This window comes from Varanus komodoensis, unplaced genomic scaffold (genome assembly GCF_004798865.1).
Source record: "Varanus komodoensis strain SLA01 unplaced genomic scaffold, ASM479886v1 scaffold104, whole genome shotgun sequence".
NCBI classification, from domain to species: Eukaryota; Metazoa; Chordata; class Lepidosauria; order Squamata; family Varanidae; genus Varanus; species Varanus komodoensis.
Window position 1 is genome coordinate 629640 of NW_025335289.1, and position 14448 is coordinate 644087.

General features: G+C 70.7%; 2 protein-coding genes across 6 annotated transcripts in view; one reads left to right on the top strand and one right to left on the bottom strand.

Annotated features, from left to right (window-relative positions):
* PTPN23 (protein tyrosine phosphatase non-receptor type 23) overlaps positions 1-5398 on the top strand; it is a 31086-nt gene extending 25688 nt beyond the window's left edge. Inside the window, exons 21-26 of the mRNA XM_044419548.1 lie at positions 30-983; positions 1943-2127; positions 2233-2337; positions 2524-2662; positions 2769-2891; positions 3158-5398. Of these exons, the coding sequence (XP_044275483.1) occupies positions 30-983; positions 1943-2127; positions 2233-2337; positions 2524-2662; positions 2769-2891; positions 3158-3733 (2082 nt within the window). The 3' untranslated portion in view covers positions 3734-5398. The remainder of the gene's footprint in view (positions 1-29; positions 984-1942; positions 2128-2232; positions 2338-2523; positions 2663-2768; positions 2892-3157) is intronic.
* Positions 5399-7363: 1965 nt separating this feature from the next.
* LOC123017864 (SREBF chaperone) overlaps positions 7364-14448 on the bottom strand; it is a 51066-nt gene continuing 43981 nt past the window's right edge. For 3 of the 5 annotated variants that reach the window (XM_044419490.1, XM_044419491.1, XM_044419489.1), the window contains exons 17-23: positions 13322-13892; positions 11633-11718; positions 11107-11189; positions 10376-10542; positions 9706-9786; positions 8487-8693; positions 7369-7689 (exon numbers count right to left, since the gene is read on the bottom strand). In XM_044419490.1, the coding sequence (XP_044275425.1) occupies positions 7444-7689; positions 8487-8693; positions 9706-9786; positions 10376-10542; positions 11107-11189; positions 11633-11718; positions 13322-13892 (1441 nt within the window). In that variant the 3' untranslated portion in view covers positions 7369-7443. Of the gene's footprint in view, positions 7690-8486; positions 8694-9705; positions 9787-10375; positions 10543-11106; positions 11190-11632; positions 11719-13321; positions 13893-14448 lie in introns of all 5 variants that reach the window. The other 2 variants (XM_044419493.1, XM_044419492.1) reach the window with 2 other exon arrangements.

The window sequence follows — 14448 nt, forward strand, 5'->3', positions numbered from 1 at the left end:
ACGGCGTGGGCCTGCTGGGGCCGCCGCAGCCCCTGCCGCCCTGCCCGCCCCTCGCGGCCGTCGCCCCCCTGCCGCCCGGCTCGCCCGCCCCAGGGTCCTTCAGCCCGGCTCCCCCGGCCTCCAGCCAGCTGCCTCCGGGGGCCCCCATGGGGCTCGCCGGCGCCCCGCCGCCCCCGGTGAGCCAGCAGGCCCCGCACCAGGTCCCCCCCGCCCCCAGCCCGGCCCTGGCCCAGATGCCGGGCGGGGCGGTGGTGCCGGGGCAGGCCCTGCCCTCCCCGGCCCCCTTGCCGCAGCCCCCGCTGCGGCCTCCCTCCGGGCCCTGCCCCGGCCCCCTCCCCCAGCTGCCCCCGTCCTCCCTGGCCCCGGGGGCCGCGCCGCTCGGGCAGGCGGCCCCTGAGGCGCCCTTCCCCCGGCAGAGCGCCTCCACGGACGACCTGCTGTCCTCCAGCCCCGAGAGCCAGCACGGGGGGCCCAAGGCCCCCGTGGGGCAGCCCCTCCTGCAGCCCACCAAGGCGGACGCCAAGGAGGGCCTGAGGCCGCGGCCCGTGCAGCTGATCGAGCGCGACCCGTACCAGCAGCCCGAGCGCCTGCGGCGGCTCCTCTCGGAGCTGGGCCGCTTCCGGGAGCTGGTGGCCTGCCTGGGCGAGCCGGGGCCCGGCAGCGCGCTGGGCGGCGTGTGGAAGGCGCTGCAGGAGGCCCAGGAGAAGGACGCGCGGCAGCGCTCCATCGCCGTCGCCCGCTGCTACTCGCGCAAGAACCGCCACCAGGACGTCATGCCCTACGACCGGAACCGCGTGGTGCTGCAGTCGGGCCGCGACGACTACATCAACGCCAGCCGCATCGAGGAGCTCTCCTCCTACTGCCCCACCGTCATCGCCACCCAGGCGCCCCTGCCGGGCACGGCCGCCGACTTCTGGCTCATGATCCACGAGCAGAAGGTGTCGGTGGTGGTCATGCTCGTGTCCGAGCTGGAGGTCGAGAAGGTGGGTGGCGCGGGGGCACCGACTGCAGAGGGCGTCCCCCCGCTGCCGCCGCCCCCTGCCAGAAGGCTGGGGGGCGGCTCTTCCTCAGGGCCCCATCGGGGGCAGCGTGAGCCCCGGCCAGCTCCCGGGGCTCCCAAGCCGAGCGCATCTCGCCCCTCGTCACCGTGAGGGGGCCGGGTGGCTGCCGAGCTTCGAAGCGTGCAGGCGTGGGCGGCTTGTAGGCCCAGAGATGTGGAGGGCCGGGCTCCCCCCCCCGCCAAGGAGGCTCTGTGGGGCGATGGGGGTGGCGGCAGGCCCCGGCGGTGGTCCCCCGGCCTGCCGCTCTTCCTGTGGCTGGCAGTGGCTTTCCGGGGTGTGTGCGTTGAGGGGTCTCCCCCATGCCTGGCTGCCCGATCGATCGAACTCACTGAGGGTGCAAAGCTCTCCCCCCGCAACCCCCGGGGCTAATCGGGGCCTCCAGGCTGTCCCACGGAAGCCCTGGTTGCTTCCCAGCCCAGCGAGGCCTCCCCACACGCCGCGCTCCCGGCCACCCTGCTTACACCACGCACCCCCTCCTTGGGCAGGTGCCCGTGTCGGCCAAGGCACGCAGAGGGTGCCCTCCTGGGATGGCACCGTACTGGGAGCTGCCTCCTGCGCTCCCCCCCACCCGGCCCCACTCACACGCTTCCTGCCGGGCCGAGGGGGTTCCGAGGGGAGGTGGGAGTGCAGCTTTGGCAGTGCTGCCGGCTCCCCCCGGGGCCGGCTGAGCCCCCTCCCCCAGGGTCCACTCCCGGGGTGGGTGCAGCTGTCTCCTCCGTGGCTTCGGAGCCCGGGGGGGCCTTGCTGGGCCTGCCACCGTCCGTCTGTCCGGCCCTCGCGGCGCAGCCGCCCCCTCGCCTTCGGGAGGCCCCAAGCCACAGCGGCAGCCGCCCAGCCCGGCCCGGCCCCTTGCGAGCTCCCTCCCCGCCTCTGTTCTGCAGCAAAAGGTGGTGTGCTACTTCCCCACGGAGCGTGGCCAGCCCATGCTGCACGGCCCCATCTCCCTCGTCCTGACCAGCCACAAGGCCACCCCGACCCACGTGGAGCGCATGGTCACCCTGCAGTTCCGCGACCAGAGCCTGAAGCGCACCGTCGTGCACCTGCAGTTCTCCTGCTGGCCGGAGCTGTGAGTGCCCCGTCCCGCTGCAGCCGGGGGGGGGGGGGCGAGGCACGGAGGCCCCCGCGGCTCTGCCGTGCCGCCGCCGCCCTGACCCCCCCGCCCTCCCCGCAGGGGCCTCCCGGACCGCCAGGACGACCTGCTGCACTTCATCCGGGACGTCCACAGCCACTACCTGCACCAGCGGCCGCTGCACACCCCCATCGTCGTCCACTGCAGGTGACCCGGCGGGGGCAGCGGTGCTCAGGGGAGGGTCGGTTCCGGGGCCGCCCCCCCCCACCCGCGCCTCCCCCCTTCCCCAGGGGCCCGGGAGGCCGGCCCATCCCCCCGGGGGCGGGCAGAGGGCCTCGCGGGGAGCACGCCCGGGCAGGCCGCTCAGCCCGCGCCTCTCCCCTCCGCCCGCAGCTCCGGCGTGGGGCGCACCGGCGCCTTCTGCCTCCTGTACGCGGCCATGCAGGAGGTGGAGGCCGGCAACAGCATCCCGGACCTGGCCCAGCTCGTGCGCAGGATGCGCCAGCAGCGCAAGCACATGCTGCAGGAGAAGGTGCGTGGGGGCCCGGGGGCGGCTCGGGAGGGCTCTGGCGAGCGTGGGGCGGGAGCCGGTGGGGGGCCGAGCGGAAGGCCCGCCCTCACGGCTGCCTCTCCCCCAGCTGCACCTCAAGTTCTGCTACGAGTCCGTCCTTCGGCACGCCACCCAGGTGCTGCAGAGGCACGGGGTCACGGCGCCGTCCGCTGTCAAGCCCAGCAGCGGGGCCGCCCCTGCCGCCCAGAAGGTGAGTGCCTCGCGCCCCCTCCCGCCGCTGGGTGCCATCTCCGCGGCCCCCCCCCCCCCCCCCCCCACACGCCGGGGCAGACGTCCCGGGGAGGCGTGCGCCGGCTCCTTTTCCCTCCGAGCGGTGCCGGGGGAGCGGGAGCTGGCCGGGGCAGTGGCGCCAGGGGTGCCGCGGACTCAGCACCGGGCCCCCGTCCCCCGGGGGCCTTGGGTGCGTCCCTGCTGCCGTGGCGCCGGCTGAGCCGGGCTCGCTTTGCCTCCTCCCAGCCCTACGTCCCCCAGGACCCGCAGGACCTGGTGCTGGGCGGGGACATGCCCATCAGCTCCATCCAGGCCACCATCGCGAAGCTCAGCATCAGGCCCCCGGCGGGGGGCGCGGAGAGCGCCGCGAACGGACAGCTGCCGGAGCCCTCGCCACCGATCGCCGCCGGGGGCGACGCTCTTCCGGCGCCCCCGGCCGCCCTGCTCCCGCAGCCCGCCCCGGCCGATCCCGGCCCTCTGGAGGGGGCGGCAGCCGCCCTGCCCCTCCCGCCGCCAGCGCCCGAGGCCGAGGGGCCTTCCGCGGGGGAGAACAGCAGCCACGCGGAGACAGGGGAGGGCAGCGGCGGTCTGCAGCCGCCCCCCGAGGCCGAGGCCCCGGCGGCCCCCTCCTCGTCCTCTCTGGATCTCCTGGCCTCCTTGACGCCCGAGGCCTTCACCCTAGACGGCTCCCTCACGGGCAGGCACAGGATGAGCAAGCAGAGCTTCCTGCAGCCCCAGAACGGGGAGGGTCTGCGGGGGGCCCGGCCCAGCGATGACCCCCTCGACATGCTGGACCCACTCTGGACCCTCAACAAGACGTGAGCGCGGCGGGGGCCGCTCTGCCGGGGCAGCCCAGGCCTGACCGAGGGGATGGCGCTGCCCCGGGCCTGGGCCGCCTGGGCACTGCCTTCCCAGCTGGCACTTCCTGCACCCTGGGCGCCTGCTGGGCCACTGAAGGGGCTCCAAGCGGCCCCTTTCCCGACCCCCCCACCAGCTGCTTCCTGCATCCTTCACCTGGGAGCAGGCCCAGGTGGCTGCGGTGCACGCACGGGGCCTTGGTGCATCTGCATCACGAGGCTCTCCCCTCCTGTTCCCTTTCTGGGGGCAGCCATGATGGAGGGGACGGGGGGAGGGGGAAGGGGTCTGGGCATTCGGGGCGGTTCTCCCGGTGCTCCCAGGGACAGACCTCGGCCATCCATAAAGGCTTTGGAATACGGCTTGGGCCTCCCCCCTGGCCAGGGTGGGATGCAGCTTGTGCGCCCCACCTGCTGCCCCCGCATGCGGGGGTACAGGCTGCCCTCCCCCGCTACTGTTCTCTCCCTTCTGTTGCTGCCTTGCCTTCGCCGCTGAGCGTGAGCGTGAGCGCCCCCAGCCCCTGAGGTGGGACCCGGCCCAAGCCCTGCTCTGCTGCGAGGCCCGAGGCGTGGGGGCCCCGCGGCCTCATGCGTCAGCCCCGCTGCTGGTCGGAGGCTGAGCAGCAGCCCTGCGGCCATTGCCAAGGCTTCGTGGGGCTGGCCAGCTCCGCTGCCCCCCCCCACCCGCCCTGTTCGGAGGCTGGCGGAGGGGCTGCAGCTATGGGCGAGAGCTCATATTCAACGTGGAAAAGAAGGGGCCGCTTCCTTCGGGCCTCTTCGGGGGCCCCCCTGGCGCTTACGCACATCCAGCAGCCTCTACAAAGCGGAATTGTCCCTTGTGAAAAGGGCTGGGGGCTCGAAGGGGGCAGGGTCCGGAGCCACCGAGTTGACCAGGCGCCTGGGGGTTGACCACATCCGTCTCGCATCGAGCTGGCGAGGGAGGGAGAGACATGGGGCGGCATCTTAGGGGCACAAGAGCAAAATCAGGTAACGGGAGCAATTTGATGCGTTAGTTTTGACCCTGCTCCCCATTCAGGTGGCTGCCTAAATTCAACAGCTGCCTGCAAAGGGCAGGGAAGAGGAAGGGCTGAGGCGGGAAAGGGCTTTTTGGCACGGCAGGCGGTCCTGGGCGAACTTCTGGATTCCTTCAAGGGGCTGGTGTTCTTGTATACATATAATACGGTCTTCTTGTTTTGACTTACTCTGTAATCTAGACTTTTTTCAGCTCTTTGCTATTAAAATAAACGGGGCATTGGAGATGGCGCCAGTGTTAGAGTTTTGTTGGAGGGCGACTGCCAGCCGCAGCCTCGTGGGGGTGACCCGGGTTGCCTGGCCTTGCGCTGCCTTGCAAGTTTTGATGACGCTTCTTGCACACTCAGTCCTCGTGCGCCTTGCGTATGCACGCTAAAGCATCAGGTCCTTAAATTCGGTGTTTCACTTTTGATAGACAGCTGCAGGAAACGGGGAAGTGGTGGGCAGTTTGATTTGAGGATGTGGCTTCCCCAGGGCTCATTTTTACAGTGCCTGCAACACGCGGGCCCACTGCCGGAGGACGTGCTTGTGCAAGAGCAGGAAAAACTGCAAGGAGGTCATTAACACGACTTATATGCAGAATAAATTATGAAAAAAACAATATGAACTGGCTTCTTTGGCAAGCGTCCAGAGCATCTTAGGAGAGCTTGGGGGGTGCGGCCGGGGGGGGGGGGCAGCGGCATTCTGGCCCCCGACGGCCGATGAGCGTTGTGGCCAGTGCAGATGGAGTAGCCCCACTTTGCTGTGAGGTGGGAGGGAAGGGGAGGGGAGGGCATGCCGACAGGAAGCTCTGAGGAGCTAGGATATTTATTAAATTTGTTTGCCATCCATTACTTGCGTCTCTGGACGGCGTACAGCATTGATCAAAATAAAATAAAGCAGAATCCCCCCCGCCCAAAGATGCTGTGCCTCAGACAAGGGGAGAAGAAACACCTTGAATTGTAAAGAAAGCCACAAATGTGAGTCTGCGGAGAGGGCCGGGGAGCGGTGCCGTGTTCGCTTGCCTTGGCCGGGATGCTCTCCAGTCTGCTGCTTGCGCAGCTGAAGAGGCGGCCGACGTGACGCCCACGGCAGGTGCCCCGGACGGCCCCAGGCCCCTCTGCAGCGCCTGGGCTTCCCTGCCTTGCCCCTCAAGGCGGCAGGACCCTTCCTCACCCCTGCTCGGGCCACTGCTGATGGGGGCTGCAGCCCCACACACCTGTGGGCGCCAGCTTGGAGAAGGCTGGTCCCATTCCGCCCCCCCCCCCACACCTCACCAGACACACAGAAGGCATTAAGTTAGTTCTGTTTAATGCATCTGTCCCTGTACACATTATAAAACAATCCGGTACAAAAGCGGCTCCCACTGTCCAGTCCAAAGGGTACAGCAGAGCGAAGGCCACCAGCGGCAGGATGGAGATGCGCAGCCCGGGGGAAGCCGCAGTGGGGCGGGCGGGGGAGGCTCTGCGGGTCGTGGCTCCCCCCACCTGGCGCAGGCCGACTGCTCCGGCGAGGAGGCTGACCGTGGAAGAGCCTCGCTCGGCCAGGCGCCCTTCCTCCTCTGCTCCTCTCGTCATTCCTGCCGGCTGAATCCACCCCGGGGGGCAGCCCCCCGAGTCCAGCATCACCAGCCGGCCCACCGCGGGGCCCGGGCGGCAAAGGCTCTTCTCCGCGGCCTGTCAGCCCGGCCGGGGGGGGGGGGGCCACACGGGGGAGGCCGCCCTGCTGCACGGCCAGGGACGGCCACCGCTCCGAGCCAGGCGCGCGATGCAAGCGGGTGTCGCGAGCGGCCATGCAGGCGCAAGGAGATCCCGGGCCGAGCCCCCCAGCTTCACTGGCCGGCAGCCAGCACGTGCCGCAGGTCCCAACCGCCCCCCCCCCCAGCTGGGAGGGGTCTGTCTGAGCTGCTGGGGGGCAGCCGCCTCCCGCATGCCAGAATAAATAACTATGTACAGCACATAAATAAATCTGGCCGGTGGCACTGTGCCACTCATTTCGGGGGGGGGGGTGGCAGAAAGGTCTGGGGGACTGAGAGTGACTGCTCGCTCGCTCACTCCCCCAGGTCGCCCTCACCCCTCGCGAAGGGGAGCCCCCCACCGCACTGCCCCCTGCCCTTCCAAGGCTGGAATTCACCCGGTCGGCCACCCCAAGATCCAGGGAGGCCCCCCTGGAAATGGGTGCTTGACCCGGCAGAGGTGGCCATGGGGCAGTGGAGAACAGTGCTGACACCCCCCCCCCACACACACACACAGAGTGCCACAGTTTCACAGTGGCAGCTGAAGTGGGCTGGTCCCCCCAGAAGGGGCTTGTCTGAAGCAGCTCTTCCGGGGGGGGGGGGGGGCAGGGGGCTGCCGCGGCCGGGCTGGGGGGCCCGCCCCCCCCCCCCCCCCCCTCTGGCCCCTCAGATGGAAGAGGCAGTGGCGGGGGGGGGGCCTTGCTCCTCTCGCTGGCAGGGTGCTTGAACGGCCACCCTGCCCCTGCAGAGGACAGTGCCCGCTCCCCCCCGCACGGTTCCCCCCGCTTCCCGGGAGCTCAAAGCATTCCTGGCTCGGCCCCCGCAGTGCCGTGCCCGGCCCGGCGCGGCCGAGGCGGGGGAGGCCCCAGGCGGCCCCCCGCGCGGCTCCTCCGAGGGGCCTCGGCCTGCTCGGCGGGCTCCCCCCGCGCCCCTCAGTCCCGCTTCTCCAGCACCGACGGCACGTACACCAGGCTGAGCTCGCTGCCGAAGTTGCAGACGATGGCGGCGTTCTCCAGCACCAGGATCTGCCGGGCGGGCTGCGCCTCGTTGTTCTTGCCCAGGTAGACGGTCTGCAGCAGGTCGCCGTAGCCGATGTCCCAGAAGGAGACGCAGCCCTGGCCCCCCGTCACCAGCAGGCTGTCGGAGATCACCCCCAGGCTGGCTCCGCACCCCATGTCCTGCACAGGCGGGAGGCGAGCGTGTGACGGGGGGCAGGGGCAGAGCGCCCCCCCCCCGGCACCCAGGCAACCTCTCTGCTGAGGGCTCCCAGCAGCGGGCAGCCCAGCGGCCCCCCCCCCAAAGGGCTGCCCGCCCCCACATAAAATCTCTGGAGTGCACTTCTCTGCCAGGCATCCAACTCAAAAGCTCGGGGAGCCAAGATTTAGGGTGGACGTTTCCTCGCGGGCACAGATGCTCGGGCAGAGAACGGCCAAGACTTTGGCAAGAGTGACGGCCCACTTCCGTCCCAGAACAAGGCATGTCAGAAGCCGGAAGCACCTCTAAAGATGCCCGGCCCCTCGGCCTGTCCAGCTTTTGCTAAAAACACAAAAAACAAACACGGGACGCCACCAGAAAGGGCAGCAACCGTAGGCTGCCGACGGCACCTCCAACCTGGAGCCCCAGACGTGCCGGAGTAACTGCCTGGACACCCCAGCCAGCAAGACCGGGCCGGCCTGACACGAGCGGCCCGTGCCCCGTCGGCTCAGCCGTGGCTCGCGGGGTCGGGGGGGGCGGTCGCTCCGGGGGCCTGGGGGCCTGTGAGGAGGCCTTGGGAATCGGCCGCAGAAACACACAGGGGGTCGAGCGGAGCCTGTGCGAGAGCGGAGCCGTCAGCTCTGGCCGGCCTCAAGGAGGGTCCCGGAACACGTGCCGCTGCCAAGGGGCAAGCGCAGGACGAGCGCCACGCAGCCCCTCGGCCTCCCGCCCTTCCCGGCAGGGGACGTGAAGGGGGGCCGCCCCGGCCCCAGCCACGCACCTGCTGGATGGAGTAATGCTTGACGCCGGAGCTGCGGTCCCAGATGCTGATGACGTCGTCCAGGCCGCTGCTGATCACGCAGGAGGAGGTGCAGGTGAGGGACGTGACGTCCCCCCGGTGGGCATACAGGTGGCTCACCCTGCTCCCCGTGAGCACGTCCCAGAGGCAGATGGCGCCGTCCTGGCCCCCGCTGGCGAGCACCAGGGTCTGAAAGGCGAGGGCACCGAGCTCGGGTCACCTCGGGGGCGGCCCGGGGCCGGTGGAGCAGAGCAAGGGGCCAAACGCAGGAAGGGGGGCCGATGGGGGCTGGATTCGGGGAGAGGCCTGCCGGGGGCTGGGAGGGGGCTCCCCCAGAAGGGGCCGTCCACACGTGCTTATCGGCTGCGCCCCCCGCAGCTGGACCCATGTCCCTGGGGGCCGTGGCTCGGGGCACGTCACGGTGTGCCACGGCAGGGCAACAGAGGCGGCGCCGTCCACGCGTGGGAGAGGGAGCGCTCCGTGCCACGGGGCAGCCCTCCCGTGACGCCTCGGGGCACCTGGGGCTGGGGGCCCTCCCCGGGCACCCACAGCAAGCGCCCCTGCCAGACCGCCGCACTGCAAGTGGCTGGACAGGCAGGTACTTGGAGGGCGACTTTGGCTTCCATCCGGGGAAGCCCCAGTTGCGAATGCCCCCTCCCGGGACACAGGTGGGCCAGCTGCCACCCACCGGAGGCCGGAGCGCCTCGGGCACGCTCCTCGGCCGGCGAGGAGACGGCCACGGTTTGGGCCAGGAGCTGTCTGGAAGGAGCAGGCTGCCCCCTCCCAGCAATGCCCCCCTCCGTCAGTGGGGGGAGGAAGCAGCTTTAAGACAGCTTTGTCTCCAACCCGCCACTGAGCCCGTGCGACAGGAAGGCGACCCAGCGCCACTGGCATCCTCAGGATGGCACAGAAACAGCAGGGGCTGTTTTGCCGCAGGACGGGCAAGGTCACGCCGAGGTTCCCACAAGGCCGAGCCCGGCGACACGGGGCGAGCCCAACCCACACTGATCCGATAGCCGCCGGGCCACCAGAAGCACACGGTCCTTCCCAGCAGGCCTGGTCCTCGTGGCTCTGGACGACGGTCCGGAAGGAAGGGAAAGAGCCGGGCTGCTCCGCCTCGTTCCGGGCCGCGTCCTCGTCCTCCTTGCCACCCGCCCACTGCTGCCACGGGGCCCAGCGCAGCGCCCGGCGCGCCACCTACTTGGTCCATGTAGACGGCTGTGATGGCCCCCGAGTGGCCCTGCAGCGTGAAGAGGCAGCAGGAGTCTTCCAGCCGGTACACCTGGGGGAGGCGGCGGAGCGTCATGGCGGGCGGGGAGGCGGCCCACCTCCCCGCAGCCGACGGCCCGGGAACACAGCCCCCTCTGAGGGGACTCGGGCACCCAGGGGCACGGAGGCCGCACGCCCGTCCCCGCCCCAGCCATGCCTGCCGTGGGGTGCAGGGGACTTGGCCGGGGAACTGGCCCCAGGCTAGGAAAGCCGCCCGCCCCTCTTCCTCGGCCTCCTGGCTTCTCTGCCCCCCATCCGCCAGGATGAAACAGGACAGGGAGCTGGCCTCACTCCGGGCCTGCCCCCCAGCCCGGGCCTCCCTTGGAAGCAGGAGCTCCCCTTGGCCTCCCCCCAGAGGCCACCCCTGCCCCCCGGCCGGAGGGAAGGCAGAGCCGGGCCGCCAGCCAGCGCAACCCGGCGGAGGCAGGCGAGGGGCCGCCGTGCTGCCACGCCAGTGCCGTGGGCAGCACCTCGCCTGCCCGCCCGAAGCCGGCTCCTCGGGGCACGTGCCCTGCCGGCCCAGCAGGGGAGGGGTCGGAAAGGGGCGATGAAGCGGGGCCCCGCACCGCCCCGTCTCGTGAGGAAGGGCCCCCGGCACTCACGCGGAGGGTGCGATCCTGGCTGCCCGTGACCAGCCGCCCCGCTGCAGCCTTCAGGGCCGTGATGGGCTTCTGGTGGGCGCACGTCACCGTGTGGGTCAGCCGGCAGGCGAGGGCGTCGCTCGTGCTCCACACGGGAGAAGAGGGGAGGCTGCTCGGGCCCGGCGTCCCTGCGTGGCGGCGGGGGGGGGGGGGGTTTGGGTGCGCTCCAGCTGCAGGGACCCCCAGCCAGAGCTGCAGTCCCACGGCAGCGGGCGCCACCCCAGGAACGAGGCAGGGCAGGCGGCAAGGTGCGTCTTTGCGGGCCAAGCCCGGGCACCTCGCTCACCTGGGATCCTGCGGGGAAAGGAGTGGGGAAGGCGGCGGCGAGGAGCCCTGCGGGCGCTCAGTCGCAGCCGGGGCCTGGGCACGCGAAGCGCCTCCGGCTCGCAGAGGCTCCTTCCGGCGCCTCCGAGGGAAAAGCGTCCGAGCCCGAGATGGGCAGTGGGTGGCCAAGGGCGCGGGGACCTGAGGAAAGCCCTGCGGGACCAGGCAGGGGCCACCCAGCAGCGCCCCCTTCCACAGTGGGGGGCCGGAAGGGGGCAAGCCCTCGGCCTGCCCAAGCTCCTCCGCAGCTGGGGCTGCCAGCGTGCCGCCTCTGCAAGCGGAGGGACCGGATGGCCGGCACGGCTAGTGGCCGGGAGAGCCGCCGCCTCCTGCACGGCCTTCCGGGGGCAGGTGGGCAGCACTCTCACCTCGGAACTGGGAGTGGTCGGCGGCGGCGCACGTCCCCAGGGAATAGAAATCCAGGGTGCCGTTGAGCCTGGCGGCCACGATCCTGTTCCAGGAGAGACCGAGGCAAGTGGTGTTGGTTTGGGGTGCAGCCCTCGCCCCACGATCGCTCCTGGCTGGGCTGCCGGAGGGGCGCCTGAGGGGGAAACGCCCCCGCCGGCCAGCCGGCCGGCCTGCAGCGGGGGGCTGCTTGCCGGGCTGGTCGGGGGCCTCATGGGAGCCAGAGGGGCCCGGGAGGCTCTGCTTGAGGACGGGCGACCCAGAGCGCTGCTGGCATGGCGCACGGGAAACCTGCAAAGCACCGCCCCCCCCCCAAGCAGGCAGCAAGAGGCCCTGGTGCAGCAACGCCTTGTGCTTAGGAAAAGCAGCCGGGTCACTGGGACGGGTGGGTGGGCGGGTGGACAATGGGCTGTGTAGTCCAACCTGTCTGGAGGGGAGTGGGCTGGGGAGGCGCTTGGGAGGGAGGGGTGGAGAAGCCCGGAGCAGGACCTGCTGTTCAGGAAGACCAGGGAGGTGATGCCCGACTGGCCGTCTTCGCTGCTGCAGCGCAGAGCCCCCTCGATGGCGTCCCACACCTGCAACACAGGAGCACCGAGTGGTGGCAGCCGCCTCGCAGGCCACCTTCCGGGCCAGGGACCGCTCTCCGTCACCGCCCTGGGCTCCCGGGACGCGGCAGCTGCATCCCCCGCCGGCCTGCGACCCACCGGAGGCCTGGCCCGCTCCCGCCACAGCAGCCCGGGCGGGCAAGGCCAGGAGCCCTTCAGACCCCGGGCTGCCCTCCGCTTCCACGGCCAGGCACGCTTCTGCGGATGTCCGCCCCACCCGTCCCCAGGTCAGGGGGGAACCTTGTGCCCCGTGACTCGTGCCAGGGAAACGGGGCCATGTTTTCCTGGGTGGCGAGGTGGCCTCTTCCAGAGGGGGCCCCTGTGGCGTGTGGGCTGGGCAAAGAGCGCTCCAGGGAAGCCTCTCCGGGCCTCTGTCACGGAGGCCCTGAAGGACCGTCCCTTCCCATGCCCCAGGCCTCTCCGGAAGCATTCACAGCTACAAGAGGCCCGGAAGGCTTTGTGGGAGGTGTCCTCTTCTCTCTCCCTCCTCTCCTGGGAGACCTGCAACCCTCTGGCGGCCCACTGGTGCCACTCAGAGACAGGGCTGCTGCCCCCTCCTCGCCTCCGGGCAGAACCGACCTGCTGCCCGGTACTGCTGCCCTCAGTGCCCTGTGAAGCGCACTCGCCCGGGCACCGCGGGGGCAGGGGGTGTCCTCTCCACTGGGGTGACGGGCAGGGGGAGACCGGATGCTGGGGAACCAAGAGGCCAACAAGGGGGAAGGTCCTCCTGGTCTGCCCCCAGCCAGACGGTGCCTCATGGTGCTGCTGCCGAACGCCGGGTCAGCACACAGTAATCCCACCCTCCCCATGGTTTGAGTGTGGCCGATGGGGCCAACCTGGTGCAAATCACCAAGGCGTGGGCGGGAGAGGCGGGGGCTCCCTCGCCCAGCTGTGCCAGCCTGGGTGCTCAGTGGCCGCGGCTTAAGGGACCCCATGGTCCCCTCTGGGCCTCCCGTGCGCTCGAGTGCAGGTCTCGAGTGGCCCTCCTCTTGGCTTACTGGAAGATCTAGGAAGGGACTCGCACCTGGGCCCAGGAGGCTGCGAACGCCTCCTCGGCAGAGGGAGTGGGGCCAGCCCCCTTGAGGCAGCTGAGATTACGCCGTCCCTGAAAAAGCCTAACCTGAGCCTGGTGGACTAGACCACAGACCAGCAGCCCCTCCCTGGCAAGGTGGCCGAGCGTCGAGGCGGCGCCCCCCCCCCGACGGGACCCGCTCCCCCGGACGCGCAGCACGGCTCTTGCAGGCAGCAGGTAAAGACCTTTCCGTTCAAACAGGCGTTTAGTAGCTACCTTGGCCTCTTAACACTTGTCTTGGTATTTTGCTGCTTGCCTTCTTGACCGGACTTCTCTCTCTGTACGGCCATTTTGCACCTTTACTTTCGCAGCTCACCGTGCTTTTGCTCTCTTTCACTGGTTTTCCTGAGTTGCATGAATTGCTGCTGCTTTGACTGACTGACTGACTGACTGTGTTCTCGCAGGCTGGCCAGAGGGATCTCAGGCTGTGGGGTGGCATCCAAACGCGACGAACGAGCAAACCGGCCCGCCAAGTGCCCACCCCCTCCGCCCCCGGCTTACCTCCAGCCGCCCGTTGCTCCGGCCGGCCGCGATGAGGTTGCCCTGCAGCTCCAGGCTCCAGATGGAGCTCTCCAAGTCCGGGCCCCAGGAGGGCGGGGGCGGCCTCTCCAGGCCCACGCAGGGCTCCTCCCCGAGGCTGCTCCTGCGGGCCTCGCAGTCTCTCTCCCCGCCCGGGCAGCCGGGGGACCTGGCCCCACACGCCCGGGGGCCGAAGGCGGCCTGCCTGCGGGGGGCGGAGAAGCCCGAGAGGGGCACGCAGTTCCCCACGCCGCCCTGCTCCTCATAGACCTTCTCCACCAGGCTGCAGAAGTCGTAGCCCGACTCCTTCTGCCGGCCCCCGACGGTGCGGTGCCGGGGCTCGGAGGCCCCCGTCTTCGCCTGCTCGGAGAAGTTGGTGTCGATGAGGGAGCTGAGATCCGGCTGGTCGCAGAAGAGCGGGGCCTGCTGGGCACTGCGAGCCCCCTTGAGCAGCCGGCTGCCGTCCAGGTGGTCCTCCGGCCCGCTTTTGCCGTCCGGGCTGTGCTCCCAGCAGTCCGGGCCATTGAAGATGCCACTGCCGTCCCGGCCCAACCTGAGACAGAGCAGCCACGCCGATGAGGGGCACGTGGCCGGCCAGGGTGGCACTGCGTGGCCAGAGGGTGCCCCGCAGAAGCCCGCCTCCCCACCCCCACCCCAAAGCCAGGCGACGGGCCCCTGGGTGGGGGCGAGATAGCCGAGGGGCACGGGACAGCAGCTGCTCACCGCACAGGGCGGTTTTGGGGAGAGAGCGGCAGCACCTCCCCGGGGGACATCCGGCCACCTGGCACGCTGCCCACTGCCCGGTCTCAGCTGGGGAGACAAGCCGCGGGTCGGCAGTCCTGCCCTCTCCCCCATGAACGGCGGCGCGCTCGGGCCACGCACGATGCACGACGCTCCCCGGAGAAGCGCCGCTGGCACGGCAGGAGCCCTCGGGCCGCAGCCCACCTAGCCTGGCACCGCCGAGACCGGCAACGGCAGCCCGCAGGTTGCAGGCAGGGGCCCCCCAGCCCTGAACAACCGAGTCGGGGACTGGCCCGGGCCGCCCACACGCGGAGGGGCTCTGCCCGAGCCGGGCCCTTCCCGGCAGGGCCGGCATGCACAGGGCCGGC